The sequence below is a fragment of the Acanthopagrus latus genome, chromosome 24, assembly GCF_904848185.1.
Source record: "Acanthopagrus latus isolate v.2019 chromosome 24, fAcaLat1.1, whole genome shotgun sequence".
Taxonomy (NCBI): domain Eukaryota; kingdom Metazoa; phylum Chordata; class Actinopteri; order Spariformes; family Sparidae; genus Acanthopagrus; species Acanthopagrus latus.
The window spans coordinates 10,534,206-10,549,609 of record NC_051062.1 but is presented as its reverse complement, the minus strand read 5'-3'; the positions used below and the strand labels follow the sequence as shown (position 1 = coordinate 10,549,609).

The 15,404-nt window shown below is 42.6% G+C and overlaps 2 protein-coding genes across 2 annotated transcripts; one reads left to right on the top strand and one right to left on the bottom strand.

Annotated features, from left to right (window-relative positions):
• Positions 1–6,787: 6,787 nt before the first annotated feature.
• LOC119014993 (tubulin alpha-1C chain-like) lies at positions 6,788–12,168 on the bottom strand. Its single transcript, XM_037090484.1, has 4 exons — positions 12,018–12,168; positions 8,542–8,764; positions 8,264–8,412; positions 6,788–8,114 (listed from the first exon to the last, which is right to left on the bottom strand). Exons 1-4 carry the CDS (start codon positions 12,018–12,020, stop codon positions 7,140–7,142), a joined length of 1,350 nt encoding a protein of 449 aa, XP_036946379.1. The 5' UTR covers positions 12,021–12,168; the 3' UTR covers positions 6,788–7,139.
• Positions 12,169–14,187: 2,019 nt separating this feature from the next.
• Positions 14,188–15,404, top strand: LOC119014994 (tubulin alpha chain-like). Its single transcript, XM_037090485.1, has one exon. It carries the CDS (start codon positions 14,203–14,205, stop codon positions 15,100–15,102), a length of 900 nt encoding a protein of 299 aa, XP_036946380.1. The 5' UTR covers positions 14,188–14,202; the 3' UTR covers positions 15,103–15,404.

Here is a 15,404-nt window from a genome sequence, read left to right as displayed (position 1 = left end):
CTGGAATTTATTCATTTTATTCATTTCTTTGTTTCATTTTATTTTGAGACAGAAAACAGAAGGGAATATTTTGAAAACAGTGTCATCCATCAAAAATATCAATTAAAACTTCAAGTTCATTTTTACTTTCATAACATTTATTATCTGATATTAAATGCCAATCTGGAGACATGTAATTGTTTACAGTTATATATAACATTGGTGAGCTTGAATGCAGGTTGCAGCCTAATAGGCAACACTTTTTTAAATGCTGTGTTTTAAAACATGGTGAGATAAAAAGTTGAACATATTTCTCCTTATTATATTGAGGTATATAGTGAACAAATGCAGATAATTTAATTTAATTCAGGCCTTTGTGTGATTTGTTTTATTCTGCAGAGCTCAGAGCTCAGGTCATGTGCGCTATAATATAGACATTATTTATTATATTTAACCTTTCATGCTTCAATTTTAATCTTCAAGTTGGAGTATTGTGTACGAGTCAGCAGGTGGCAGATCCACGGAAGTAAAAATGCACCAAGTGTCTGCTGAATAACTGTTAAATCCTCTTATTCTTAAAAACCGAGACAGATACAAACATCATTTTTTAACCATTTTTTAAAAACTTTTATCAGATATTTTTCTTGTAGATTTCTTTTCCACTTCGCTCCAGCGGATGTTCAGCACCTCAGGATATATTCTGCCTGTTTAGATTCTGCTTTATTTTGTGTCTTTGTTTAGTTTTTTATAGAATATGTACATAATTTACACTTAAATAGTTTCATCAAACAGCAAGATTGAAAAGACAGATATTTTTTTTAGCAGACATTCTGTCACTGAAATTTGTAAACTGTGATTTTTATTTGTGGAAAATTGTTCTTCACTCAAATCGAGGGGCTGAGGATGTGGTCCTGATTATGGGCTATCAAAATAAAATGATGTTATCTAAATACATGTCCAGAAGGCAGAATACACCCTGTGGTGCATAACATCACAGCTGACGGGTGTGTTTCTAGTCACAGAAAAAAAATAATAACATTAATATCTGAATAAAGGCATTTTTACACATTTTCTCTCCTTCAAAATAAAACATGATAATAAAGAGTTATTGGAATGATTTTTCACTTGTCTATGTGTAAAAAAAAAGCACTGAAAATGTCATTTGAAGGGTTAAAACAACTTGATCAAATATGTTTGCAGCGGGTAGACGTTCAGGAAAACACTATATAACCTGTATTTGAGAAGGTGAGATTAATATATGGTATAAAACAATATAAGACACATGAAAACAATTCAATTAACTTGATTCAAAATGGTTCAAAACAGTAAAGAACAGACTAATGTTTTCACATTTTGCTGTTTTTGAAAATTCACACAGGCAAACAAGCAAAAATCCATTTCATTCTGTATTTTTTGCATTTGTTAGTAAAAAAAAAAAAAAAAGACAAATTCTGCTGTCAAACAGGCCATGATCTACATATTTGCAGGTGTAAATAAAGGTCAAAGGTGAAGGTAACCCTGAATACGTTACAGAGGCAGCTGACAGACGCAGTCATACGTCCTCGTGCGAGACGTGAAGTAAAAAGACGGAGTAAGAAGTGTGTGTGTGTTAAAATGGCCGCCGGCTGCCTGACATTTCTGCAGCCCTGTGGTTAGACGTGGCATTAAAGAAGTCTGACTCTGCTGCTGTTAGTCAGGAGGAAAGTCCACAAGACGTACGTGAACACGCAGCCACTGATCAGCGAGGCAAACGAGGCCGGAGCTCGTCAGCGTGTTCCAGAAATAAAACCATTAATTTTGCTTCTAGGAGGCGTCCAGTGAACTAACAAATCCTTAGGAGTCAAATAATCAGATCTGAATCGTCCTCGTCCGCAACAGTGTGACATGTTTTTTCTTCTCCCCGGGAGAAAGAATTGATTTTGTGGTTTGAGAAAGGTCTTATATGATAAAAAAAAGAAAAGGATGATGTTCCCGAGGAGGTTTTAATGGGCCGGCAGATCAATAAATAGTGGAGGCCGTTCGATTCTCCGGCATGGCGGGCGGAGATAGAAATGAGTCGATGGCGGTATCGGAGAAAAGTCCAATTTATTCTGATGGTGATGGTGATTGGCAGGCAGAGAGGGAGGATGATATAATATCAGATGTTTCACAGCAGGATTACAGAGCGAGCTGCAGCTGCTCTATAGGTATGGACGTTCTAGGAATGTGACGAGGTCACCAGCAGTGACATGAAGATGTATAAAACACTTTAACTTTTGGTATCTTCAATTTATTTTTATGTTTTCTTAACGTGGGACCTTTACATAGTATTTCTATATTGTGGTTTTGCTACTTATATGTATTTAAAGCAACTTTATATACTTTTCTTACTCAGTTGTTTGGCTCTCACTCCCGGAGAGCCAGGCTGTTTTCCCAGAAGACTTAGTCGGAGGGATAGACTGTCGCTGTGACTTTTCCTCATAAAATTTGGTGTTTTATTTTTCTTTTTAAGCCGCCAGAGACGGTAACTACAATGCCACAAAAGCAGATGCAACAAAGATGAAGTTTTTGCTCGAAATCGTGGCACATAGTCGTCACCAGTCAATCTTGCCGCCGGGAACAGAAGCTGTTTTTATGCCGGAGGTTTGACAAAGAGTCAGCAGGACACACAGGATGATAGCAACTTATATAAGTTGCAAAAGACACTACCTGTTGCCACATAGAGAGCTTAAAGTGACACCCCTCAGGAATTTCTAAGTGGAAAAGTCCCATTTTTAAAACCCTTGTTTAAAAAAGATGACAATAAATTTACCTTGTTCCTTGTTTTGGACTGTTTAAACGAAGAAGCAAGACACTGGAAGACAAACTGTGATGGATATTTTGACTGTTTTCTCACAAATAATCAGAAAGAACATTAAAAATCAATAATTTGAACTGTATTCCCTGATTTAGATCTCCTCTGACGGGTAAAATTAGGTTGAGATGTGGCTACTTTATTCACATCATTTTCAAAACTCTTAATGCTACAGCAAAATAATGAGATTCTAGACAATAATGTGCTCCTTTCCCCCATCCAATGTCTTTAGGATGAACTGGGGTGGTGTCCACATACTTCTGGCCATGTAGTGTACAGCCAAGGCATTATATTATGCGTGTGCTTCATGGAAAGACACACTTTGGTCCCCTATATGCCATAGAAATATTACAGTGACGGTAAATAAAGTGCAAATGAGTCACCATTCAGAACTCCATAAGGAATATTCAAGATTTAAGAAAGAGCTAAGCTGCTTCCCAAAACAGGACCATGCTCACCCCTCTGAGGTTTACCTCAGCTTTCACCAGTAACAGGTTGTTTTTTCGGGGCCACCCTGAAGCCTCGTGGCCCTCCCTCGGGCCGGTTTGAGGAGCATCAAGTATTTTTATCTCGAGAGCACAACTTGTGGGATTTCTCAGAGGCTCTGACCTGCCGACTTTGATCTCTGCATCCATCCAGCTTCAATACAGCTTAACCCTTATCACCAGCAGCCCAGAGACCGGCAGCATCACAACGGATTTACAGGCCTGGTTACTTTCAACATGTAATCCATTACAGATTATTACAGATTACTGAGCAGATGCTCCAATATTTGTTGTAATTATAAATGAGACAGACGGTGACTTATGATTGATCCATTCTCCGGAACACATGATCAAATCCTTTAAATTTCAACATCCACCTTTGGTAAAAACAACCAAACCTTCTCTCTGATGATGGATAATGACAATAGCTTGTTATGTTTAATTGAGATTTAACTTTTTTAAAGCATGAAATATGGTGATACTGTTCATGTTGTCTAAGGAGTCACTGGCAATTGACTTATTCATCATTTAGGTTGGAGGATGTGTTAAAAAAAACAACAACTTTAAAGCTCCATAAACTGATGTGTAAAACAGACTGCAATGACTGCTAGTAGCTTGCCAAAGCTAATTCACACACTTTGTCATGTTTCCATTACTGCAAAATTATATTTTATGCTTTACAATCTTTAACAAAAGGCTTGTCATTCATAAAAACAACACAATAAACTTCATTTTAAAAAGTAATGATGAGAAAATCTGCACACCATGAAGTCTTTCTCTAAGAGCTTTGTTTGTCTAAGAAAGCTATCAGTGGATTTTGTATTAAAACAGATTAGTGTTATGTTGGGATGAAGGGTCCTCCTCTAAATCTTCCTGTCATCGACAACAGCAAGACAATAATTGGAAGGGATTAGAGTTCCTTATTTTTGAGGCTAAATCCTTCAGGGAGTCCCTGAATTTAGCATTCTCTGCTAACAGCTAGCCGCTGCCTAAACACTTGAATCAGCAGATTGGATTATTTCAGCAGAAAGAGAAAACACTGAGGGGCCCAGGTGAGGCATCAAGAACCTTTTAAAGCCCAAAGCTGAGCTAATTCATTAACAGGAAGTTGGTAAAGGGGATTTGCTGGATCACATAAGGAGAATAATCCAGAACGAGCTCGATTAACTGAGATTTAACAGTTTAATAGATGAAAATGTTGCAGGAGTTTCCGTCATGATTTACCTGAAGGAACAGCACCCTCTTCTTGTTTTGAGCTGTAACACAATTTTGATTTTTATGTCTCAAGTCCTACAAATAGAGCAATTTGCTTAAATTGAATGAATATTTCAAAGGTGTGGCTTTAATGTTCTGTTATCTGTAGTAATCCTCTGTAGAGTCGAGGTAACAGTCGACTGGAACCTTTAAAAAAAAAATTCCACATGTTCCAAAAAGTGTCCACATGTTGCTTTTTCTCCTTGATTTGACTAAATGACTTAAAACGGACGAGCCACCGCAAACAGGATGAAGAAAAGCTGCCAAACTCTCAGCAGAACTGTTCTGGAGAAATAGTTTTCAGTCTGAGGGAAGATGTAAAAGAAAAGTAATCTGTGCTCCTCCGAGGGGAGGCGGACGAAACACAACACTTGAAAAAGATCTCCATTATCCGTCCGTCGCAAACCATCTCCCCTTTCCAAAAAAAGAAAAAAAAGATGCTTAGGGGAGCGTTTGAAGAGGACTGAGCGGTTCAGGGGGCTGCAGCTATAGGCTCCTGAGGACTCAGGGGTCTGTTTGAGGATTATGAGGACGTTTACATTCAGAGCTGAAGGCCTGGCGCGATCAGCTCAGGGCCTCCGACGGCTCCTGGAGCAGCTTTCCATTCCTATAAAGGGTGATGGACAGGTGAAGTTCACAAACGATGGAGGATGAAGGCTGAATTTGAAAGAAACTTGAGTAAACTTCAGTATTTACTTGCGTTATATTAGATATAATAAAACCCCAATCTACCAGACTTCTGCTGGAGCAAGCACCAAGATGGCAGCGTAAGGGATTCTTCTGCAATATAATAATAAAGTGAATTGCAAGAAAAAAAACCTTACCTACAATCTGACTTAAAAACACCACAGAACAACAGGGGAGAAACTGATTCTCACTCATTAGAAGTGACCAAATGTCTTTCAGGGTGGTGATAAACTCAGAAAAACTTCCACGTGGATCGAAGAATTCCAAGCATAGTGTTTAAAACATGTTTGTTACAGATTAGGAGCTCCAACAGAAGCAAGAACGGTGGCGTGCTCCTTTAAATTTCTGGTTCATGTCCAGCCAGGAATCTTTGTTTACATGTCAGAGTCTCCCATCCCCCCATTCTCCCCCATTTCCTGTCCTCTCCGCTGACATCAGTGAAGTCCACATTTGGGCTCAGAGGATGAGCAGCAGCAGTGTCAGTAACACTCTCAGCCAGAGGATATTTCCATTCCTACACAGAGTAAACTGGATATACAGTCGTGTTGGATTAAATCAAGATGATGAGGACGCCATCTAGTGGATCTAACCTGCTTTGCTGATAAAAAAAAAAAAGGGGAATCACTGCATTAATACCTGAAAAAAACAACAACATGTTTTTCCTTCAGGAGGGGGAGAATCGGGTCCCAAAACACTTGTTTGAAGCTAAAAAAAAGTGGCAGGGTCCGCCACATATAAAAAAAGTAAAACAGTGAAATTGCACAAAGTGCTCCTTTAAACTTCAAGGTAGAATCAGTAAATTTCCAACCTAATTAATGATTGATAATTCCCCTCAAATGCATTCAAACTGAAGCAAAGAGTCTGTTCTGAAAATGTAGAGAAGGAGAAAGTTCAGATATTTGTGTTCAAATGTAAAAGGGGAAAGAAAAAAGTATTGGAGTATAGTAGTTTTACTTTACTTCTCACCGCCAGTGTTTTTAGTACAAACTTTTATTTTGCAGTTGTTGCCACATGATGTCGTTAACATCTCAGCGTGTAGCGACAGTTGACAATTGGACAAGATGGCGCCACACCGTGGTGAGATGGCGTTATGTGTCTAGTAGGTTTTAATTATGAATCTTGAAAGTAAGTTAGTCCCTGTTTGGGGCTCACCCTTCGTCACTGCGATAGGAGGCACTTTTTTGCAGGTTTGGGCTTCAGGACTTGTTTCTATGTGACAACAGCTCCAGAAATTCAAAACAGCCTTTATATTTTTATAAAAACGACTGTGTTGTGGGTTTTGGACCGCTCAAACAAATGATTAATGTCCTGAAGCTCTGAGTTTGGTGTCACGTTAGTATTTTGGAACCAGTTTATCATGAGGTCAGTCACAAGATAGTTACATCCTAAAGCCTCCACCGTCTATTAAACTCTAAATGGGACCTTTTGTTTACAATCTGAGCATCATACTGTGTTGAAGAAGAACCAGAGATTCAGACCATAAATTCATAAAGAAACGGTTTACTGAGGTAACAGAACAAGTGAGAAGTAGGGTCATTGTCTCATGAGCTTACATACAATCAGATTTATTTTTGAAACCAGCGGAAACGCCCCCCTCCATATTTAGTCCAAATGTCCAAAGACTTAATTCTTCGAAGTCAGTTCACCAAAAAAGTTCTGATCAGGAGACGTAGACGTAAACAGCTTTATTTAGAAAAGAAGGCAAAGACACATTCTCTCCCACCGGAGAGTAATTTTTCAATAAACCAAACACCATGGGATTGATCTTGGACAAACTGCAGCTCCGCAGTTACATTAGTGTTTATTGATGGTCTACAAACCAGTCGTGAAACTGCACATGAACACTCACACTGCTTCTGGAGGAGAACTTTACCGTTTCTTTAATACAAGTCTGTCTTTTCTTAATACTCCTCCCCCTCTTCGTCTTCTTCGAATGAGTCGATGCCGACCTCTTCGTAGTCCTTCTCCAGAGCAGCCATGTCCTCTCTGGCCTCGGAGAACTCTCCCTCCTCCATCCCCTCTCCCACGTACCAGTGGACGAAGGCCCTCTTGGCGTACATCAGGTCGAACTTGTGGTCCAGTCGGGCCCAGGCCTCGGCGATGGCGGTGGTGTTGCTCAGCATGCACACCGCCCTCTGCACCTTGGCCAGGTCTCCTCCAGGAACCACAGTGGGAGGCTGGTAGTTGATTCCCACCTTGAAGCCAGTGGGACACCAGTCCACAAACTGGATGGAGCGCTTGGTTTTGATGTTGCTGATCGCCGTGTTGACGTCTTTGGGCACCACGTCGCCGCGGTACAGCAGGCAGCAGGCCATGTACTTTCCATGACGGGGGTCGCATTTCACCATCTGATTGGCCGGCTCGAAGCAGGAGTTGGTGATTTCGGCCACGGTGAGCTGCTCGTGGTAGGCCTTCTCTGCCGAGATCACCGGAGCGTAGGTGGCCAGGGGGAAGTGGATGCGAGGGTAGGGCACCAGGTTGGTCTGGAACTCTGTCAGGTCCACGTTCAAGGCGCCGTCGAAGCGCAAAGAGGCGGTGATGGAGGAGACGATCTGGCTGATGAGGCGGTTCAGGTTGGTGTACGACGGACGCTCGATGTCCAGGTTCCTGCGGCAGATGTCGTAGATGGCCTCGTTGTCCACCATGAAGGCGCAGTCGGAGTGCTCCAGGGTGGTGTGGGTGGTCAGGATGGAGTTGTACGGCTCCACCACGGCTGTAGACACCTGAGGAGCCGGGTAGATGGCAAACTCCAGCTTGGACTTCTTGCCAAAGTCGACTGATAGGCGCTCCATCAGCAGAGAGGTGAAGCCAGAGCCGGTTCCTCCTCCAAAGGAGTGAAAGACCAGGAAGCCTTGAAGACCGGTGCACTGATCAGACTGATGGAAAAAAATAGGAGTGAGTATTTAAGAACGCCACAAGAAGACTAAAAATATACTTTTTATAATGATTGTGTCAAACTAATCAAAAACTACACTGTTGTTTTCTCAAAAAAGAAACACAATTCTTGCCCTTCAGTCCTTCTTACCAGTTTGCGGATCCTGTCAAGAACGGAGTCGATGTGCTCCTTTCCTACGGTGTAGTGACCTCGGGCGTAGTTATTGGCGGCATCCTCCTTTCCTGAGATCAGCTGCTCGGGGTGGAAAAGCTGGCGGTACGTTCCTGTACGAACCTCATCTGAAGGAGAGAGAAGAGATGGTTGTGGGTCCTCTTTTATTTGAGTACGACTTTTAATCTTTCTTTGTGAAATGTCCAATTATTGTCTCATAACTAGTACTGAAAAGTGAGATCTGATGTTTAACTCACCAATCACGGTGGGCTCCAGGTCGACAAAGATGGCTCTGGGGACGTACTTCCCGGTGCCGGTCGAACTGAAGAAGGTGGTGAAGGAGTCGTCGTAGCCTCCGGTGGGCTTCTCGCTGGGCATGTGGCCGTCCGGCTGGATGCCGTGCTCCAGGCAGTACAGCTCCCAGCAGGTGTTGCCCATCTGGACACCAGCCTGGCCCACGTGGATAGAGATGCACTCACGCTGTGGAGGAGAAAGAGTTGTGTATGACATTTTGTCCTGAATCCAGAATGATTTAAGGATATTTAATGTTTAGATTTTGCTGCCTTCCATCTGCAAAATGCTGAATTTTTCACGAATTCCTCAATATACTTTGGTTAATTTATTTTGCCAAAAAGCTTCATGCCATTATTTTGTCTTGACCTGCTGAAAATGACAGTTGAGCGCCAGGAAACGGTGGGAGTCATGTTGACTTTTTCAACTGCTTTTGCATTTTTTGCAACATTTGCGTCACAACCTGCTTTCTGCATGTTCAAACTTGCAAGTCTGGATATTCAAACTCTGCTGAAAAAACATTAACCTTTCACAATTCCTTGTGAGTAGGATGTGACATATCAAATGAGGAGTCACTGATCTAAATATTCAAGCAGCGGTGATTAACACAGTCTCGTCAGAGTGTCCTCAGGGGCCAAAGTGCTTCCACACCCTACTGAAGTATTTCTAGTTCCTTGTAAAAGATAAAGGTGGGGGTGGTGGAGGCTCGCCGAGTGCTGAAACAAGTTTGTTCCCATTTGGAAGTCAAATTTGGCCCGAGGGAGTTAAAGATGTGACGTTGTCTGTCCTGCTGGTTGAATGGCCGTTCAAAGAGGAGATAAAAGCGACAGAAATGCAAATGTGTGCTGCAAGTTAGTCTGCCAACAAAAGGCCAGCTGGTTCTGGGAACATGAGAACACGAACACGCCAAGTATTGCTGTCAAAATACCATCGCGCCCTTTTTGTTTCACACGTCATACCTGCCAATACAAGAGTTTAGGTGAACTTAGATTAGAGTGACTTGGAGGTAAACGAGGCTGCAGCTGACCACGACCTCTGCGACCTCTTCTCCAGAGGGAACACATGAGCCAGTGAAATATTCGAGTTGTTGTGAAATTCCTGTGATGTCAGTCTCTCTTTGAGCCTATAGGCAAGCCTAAAAGCTTGTCTTGTTTTTCCAGTGACACCTCTTCTGTCACACAAATAACCGGGCTCCAACGATGCAGAACCCGTCCTCCCTCACAAGGTCACGCAGTCCAATAAGCAGTCTTAAAGCAGACTAGTTTAAAGACAGTGCTTCACACAATAGGTTTTTATCAGGTACCATCTCAAAGCGAGTTATCATGAACATGAGTGACCTACTTTCTTTTAAGATCCACATTCCTTAGGTGACATGATGCAGACCGACAGCTATAAAAGATTTGAACCAAATGAACTAGCTAACTGTAAGATTGATGGCTGAAATGGTTAGCAAACGTTCTAAACAGTCAAAAGAGTTGGTAAAAAGTTATAAACAATGGAAAGAGCTAGCTACATGTTACAGATAAACAGTAAGGCTATAAGTAACCTAATTGATAAATGGCTGAAAATAGTTAAAAAATAATTTTGCTATAAACAGTTGAAATAGTTAGCTGAAAGTTAAAAGTTAAAGTTGAAATTGTTTCCTAAAAGCAGGCTAATATATAAACAGTTATAATAAGCTAAAAAGTAATGGGAAATTATTGAAAAAACTCACTAAAAGTAATAACAAAATGGCTGAAATTGTTAACATTTGCTAAATGTTAATGACGAATGGTTGAAATAGTTTGCTAAAAGTGGATACAAAAGGTTTGAATAATGTAGGTGGCTAAAGGTAATGGCTTTACGTTGAAATAGTTAGAAAAACATTTACGGATAAATGTAAAATTAGCAGTTGAAATGGTTAGCTAAAGGTCGCTCTGCTTACAACCAAAGAACTAAAGATCGACACTTCAGTTGAACAGACCAGCAGAAACTACAACTTTAACTTTTTATTTTTGAAACAGCAGCTAAACTTGACATAGATTGTTTTGCTCGTTGTGGGTTTTTGTTTTGAATTTTGATCCCTCGACTTCCCCTCCCCTCCTGGAAACCTGCTGACAGCGTCAGGGGAGGAGTTACGGTGACACGGGAGCTGCCAAGTATGGCGATGGCGGCCAGCTCAGCAGCAGCAGCAGCAGCAGCAGCAGCAGCTATTTTGAGTGGCGCTCCACTCATGCGTCCCACAGAGAGCTCAACTACACCCCACTGGAGCATGCACAGCGGCTTAATGCACTTTCCATTCTGTTTCTGTTTCCTGAGCCAGATTGCTTCAGATTGAGAGGAGAAAAGTGGAAGTTGTGGGTTGTTTGTTCAGTGGTGTTGCAACACGCCACATCCGCACACACACACACACACACACACACACACACAGGCTGTGAAATTCAGACTTCGAGGCAACTTCACTTCATGATTATCTGCTTCCTGTGTCTCGTCCCGTAACTACGTCACACAGATGTTTGGATCCCAGCGACACAGGGAGGGCATTGTGCTGTAAGATGTTGTGTGTTGAGGCAACGACCAATCAGAAAACATCGAGATTTTATCGTTTCCGAGGAGAAAATCTATGTTTTTGTGCTCTTTTGAGGCAGCAGGACTCCTTCACACCTCCTCCTTCTTCATGCTGTCTACCAAATGGCCCAACAGGAAGTGTCAGCAGTTCAAAAACCAAGTTGTGAAAACGGACTTTTCCCCCCCACCTCGAGTTATCACCTCGACAAACTATACGCAAACATTACAACACTGTCGCCACTTGCAGCTCAACTAACTGCAGGATCAAAGTCAGGAAAGAGAGGTCAACGTCCTGGAGAATGAACTTAAGACTCTTTAGCTCGTGTTCGCTTGAGAAATGTTGATCCAAGGCTTTGGGATTTACGGTCATGTGCCCTCCCCCCTCACAAATATGCGTCGTGGTTGCGTGGTGTGCTGCTGTTTTTTTGAAATTAATGTGGCAGGCCAAGGTCTAACGCCACAAGCGAAAAGTAAAATACACATCAGCGTTCCCAAAAGCAGCCCGCATGCCCTCCACCACCCATATGGAAACAGTTAACCTTTACTGGGAGCTGCAGCCGCATGCCCGGCAGCGTGTTTCCACCAATGGAATTCATGGTTTTGTGTTTTTTTCCTTTAAAACACATTAAATCCGCTTCATGTGCTGTAGCAGAGTCAAAGAGTGATTTCAGGAGCCGGCTGAGGCCCCTCAAATGTAAACGCATGAGACAGAAAGTCAGACTTTGAAGCAACTTTTGGAGGGAAAGTGTGCTGATGTAACAGGAAATGTACCATTTTCACATTTTTTTAAAGCCTTAAGTCATAATTCTCCTTAGTAGAGACTTTGAATACCACTAACATGACTTTTTATGGCTTTAAGCTTTAAAATGAATAGCAATAGAGACTTTATACTCACCATTGTGCTGTTTGGATTCCTTTTTTTAGAGGAGAAGAAGAAGTGTAAACTTGCAGGATCTCACAGTGACCTATAATGGGATCTCTGTGAGTGAAGTCTTGACAGTGTGTGACACACACACACTTTTATAACTGCTAGAGGAGGAGGAGGAGGAGGAGGAGGAGGAGGAGGAGGAGGAGGAGGAGGAGCCACAACAGCTGCAGCCTTATGGTTTTTTATAGAGGGACATATGGCTTCCTGTTTGGGCCTTTTCAGAGTAAGAGCAGCACTTACTTTTTAGGCTACATGAAACTAAATGAGGTGAGTGCTTTTAATCTGAAAAGGCTCAAACAGGAAGCCACTCACACCTCCCCTGTAGTAAAGTGTAGCACTGACAGAACTTCACTCAGAGGAACTCAAAGTCTCAACTTCTTCTTCTTCTTTTTCTTCTTCTTCATCTTCTCCTAAAAGGAGAAACAGAACAGCACAATGGTGAGTACAAAGTCTTTGTTTCAGTCGTCTGACGCCCAATAAAAGCAACATTTGCAGTGTTTTATTTGCTTCTGGTGAGAATTATGAGTCACATCTAAAAGTTTGAGCCACACAAACACTTGATTTGATGGTTGCATTACACACTTTCCTCCACAAAAGTTGCCAGAAGCCTGAAACCTTTTGTCTATTGTTTCTACTTTAGTGGCCCCCTGCTTCACAAAATAACTCTGTGGTGTTGTTAAAGCGCATGAAACTGATAAAATCACAAACAACTCATTCATTTGTGGCATAATTTTGTTGCAAAAAGTGGAAAAATATGTGTCCCTGAAGAAAATCTGGAGGAACAGAAACACTTTGTTCAAGCGTGCCAGATCCTGCAGGAGGATTCAGTCCAGAAACACAAATTTCTGTTTTATTTAGAAATATAAGAAAGAGTTTAAGTGATTTCTCACATATTCGCTGATGAGACCATGAAGGCACTAAATCCTCTGACACCTGAGGCTGCATGTCGATCGATAGATATAAAATTCATTCATTCACTCTTTCTTTTGCTCATTAAATGGTCCTTTTCTGTTTAAATAAAGGTTTTTAAAGAATATAATTATATTTATAAAGTGATAAATAAGCTGTAATACCAATAAACACTCATTGTTATCAATATTCAGGTGTTATTATTGTGACTCCTCTAAAACACATTTCCTGGCCTGTTTTTTGGTTCATACAGCTGCACAATCTTCTTTTTTAAATATTTTTTTGACATCACTGAAGCTTTAGTTTGAAGTGAGAAAAGGTGTTGGGGATATAAACGTTTTACTTCTTCCTTCACTCCTGGTCACCGTAAACGTGCCACGATGGCATTCTGACAGCGACTCCCGACGTGTTTGTGTGCTGCTGTTACCACCAGCAGCTGGTCTCTTGTTGACAGACTAACTGCTGCAGTAACATCAACACACAGCAGCGGGGCGGAAAGTAAATAATCTGATTTGGAAATTTTAGGATAATAACCGAGTTGTTGGTCTTGGTCTCACACGTTTGCATTTCTGTCCTTTTCTTGTGAGCAGTCAGTTAACCCAACAGGACAGACAACGTCACATCTTTAACTCCCTCAGGACAAATTCACAGAGACCTAACTTGTTTCAGCGCTCAGCGACCCTCCGCCGCCCCCACCCTCATCTTTAACAAGGACCTAGAAATACTTCAGCAGGGTGTGGAGGTCCCTGAGGACTGACTCCTGATTTGATGGATTTGATCTGCAGAGTTTGCATATGAAGACTTGTCAGTTTGAGCACGCAGAAAGCAGGTTGTGACGCAAATGTTGCAAAAAAATACAAAAGCGGTTGAAAAAGTCACCATAACTCCACCGTTTCCTGGTGCTAAACCGACATTTTCAGCAGGTCAGTACCGACTTAATGATAAAATAATGGCATAAAGCTGTAGAGCAGTGAAATCTAAACAGGACAGAAACCTTAAGTAACAATAATATCCAATCTCTTTTTCCTCCCCAGCGTGGTGAGTGTATCTCTATCCACGTGGGCCAGGCTGGTGTCCAGATGGGCAACACCTGCTGGGAGCTGTACTGCCTGGAGCACGGCAGTGTTCTTAAATACTGACTCCTACCTTTTTCCATCAGTCTGATCAGTGCACCGGTCTTCAAGGCTTCCTGGTCTTTCACTCCTTTGGAGGAGGAACCGGCTCTGGCTTCACCTCTCTGCTGATGGAGTGTCTTTCAGTCGAGTTCGGCAAGAAGTCCAAGTTGGAGTTTGCCATCTACCCGGCTCCTCAGGTGTCTACAGCCGTGGTGGAGCCGTACAACTCCATCCTGACCACCCACACCACCCTGGAGCACTCCGACTGCGCCTTCATGGTGGACAACGAGGCCATCTACGACATCTGCCGCAGGAACCTGGACATCGAGCGTCCGTCGTACACCAACCTGAACCGCCTCATCAGCCAGATCGTCTCCTCCATCACCGCCTCTTTGCGCTTCGACGGCGCCTTGAACGTGGACCTGACAGAGTTCCAGACCAACCTGGTGCCCTACCCTCGCATCCACTTCCCCCTGGCCACCTACGCTCCGGTGATCTCGGCAGAGAAGGCCTACCACGAGCAGCTCACCGTGGCCGAAATCACCAACTCCTGCTTCGAGCCGGCCAATCAGATGGTGAAATGCGACCCCCGTCATGGAAAGTACATGGCCTGCTGCCTGCTGTACCGCGGCGACGTGGTGCCCAAAGACGTCAACACGGCGATCAGCAACATTAAAACCAAGCGCTCCATCCAGTTTGTGGACTGGTGTCCCACTGGCTTCAAGGTGGGCATCAACTACCAGCCTCCCACTGTGGTTCCTGGAGGAGACCTGGCCAAGGTGCAGAGGGCGGTGTGCATGCTGAGCAACACCACCGCCATCGCCGAGGCCTGGGCCCGACTGGACCACAAGTTCGACCTGATGTACGCCAAGAGGGCCTTCGTCCACTGGTACGTGGGAGAGGGGATGGAGGAGGGAGAGTTCTCCGAGGCCAGAGAGGACATGGCTGCCCTGGAGAAGGACTACGAAGAGGTCGGGAGGGACTTCCTCGATGAAGACGAAGGAATAGAAATAGGGGACGAGTATTAATAACAGACAGACAATCAGTTGAACTCTTCAGCTTTGCACCACACATGACCTCATATATATTTATTAACTCTATATATAAAGGGAATTTTTATTTCTGCACACATCACAGCTACATATATTTATTCTATCTTTATTTTATCACAAGTCTACCTTAGTATTCAGCAGAATACCCTATTTAATATTAGATTTTGTTGAGTTTTACTCCTGGGTTTTAACTTTTGAACTATTTATGTTTGAGATTGTACTTGTGCACATTTTGTATGAGGAGTCTGAGAACACAAATTTAAATATGACCGTTATGC

Coding starts and splice junctions, on each gene's coding strand:
- LOC119014993 (XM_037090484.1), bottom strand. Junction 8,413..8,541: donor CCTGGAGCCCACCGTGATTG/GTGAGTTAAACA, acceptor TCTCTCCTTCAG/ATGAGGTTCGTACAGGAACG. Junction 8,115..8,263: donor TTGACAGGATCCGCAAACTG/GTAAGAAGGACT, acceptor TTTTTCCATCAG/TCTGATCAGTGCACCGGTCT.
- LOC119014994 (XM_037090485.1), top strand. CDS start 14,203: ATGGAGTGTCTTTCAGTCGAGTTCGGCAAGAAGTCCAAGTTGGAGTTT.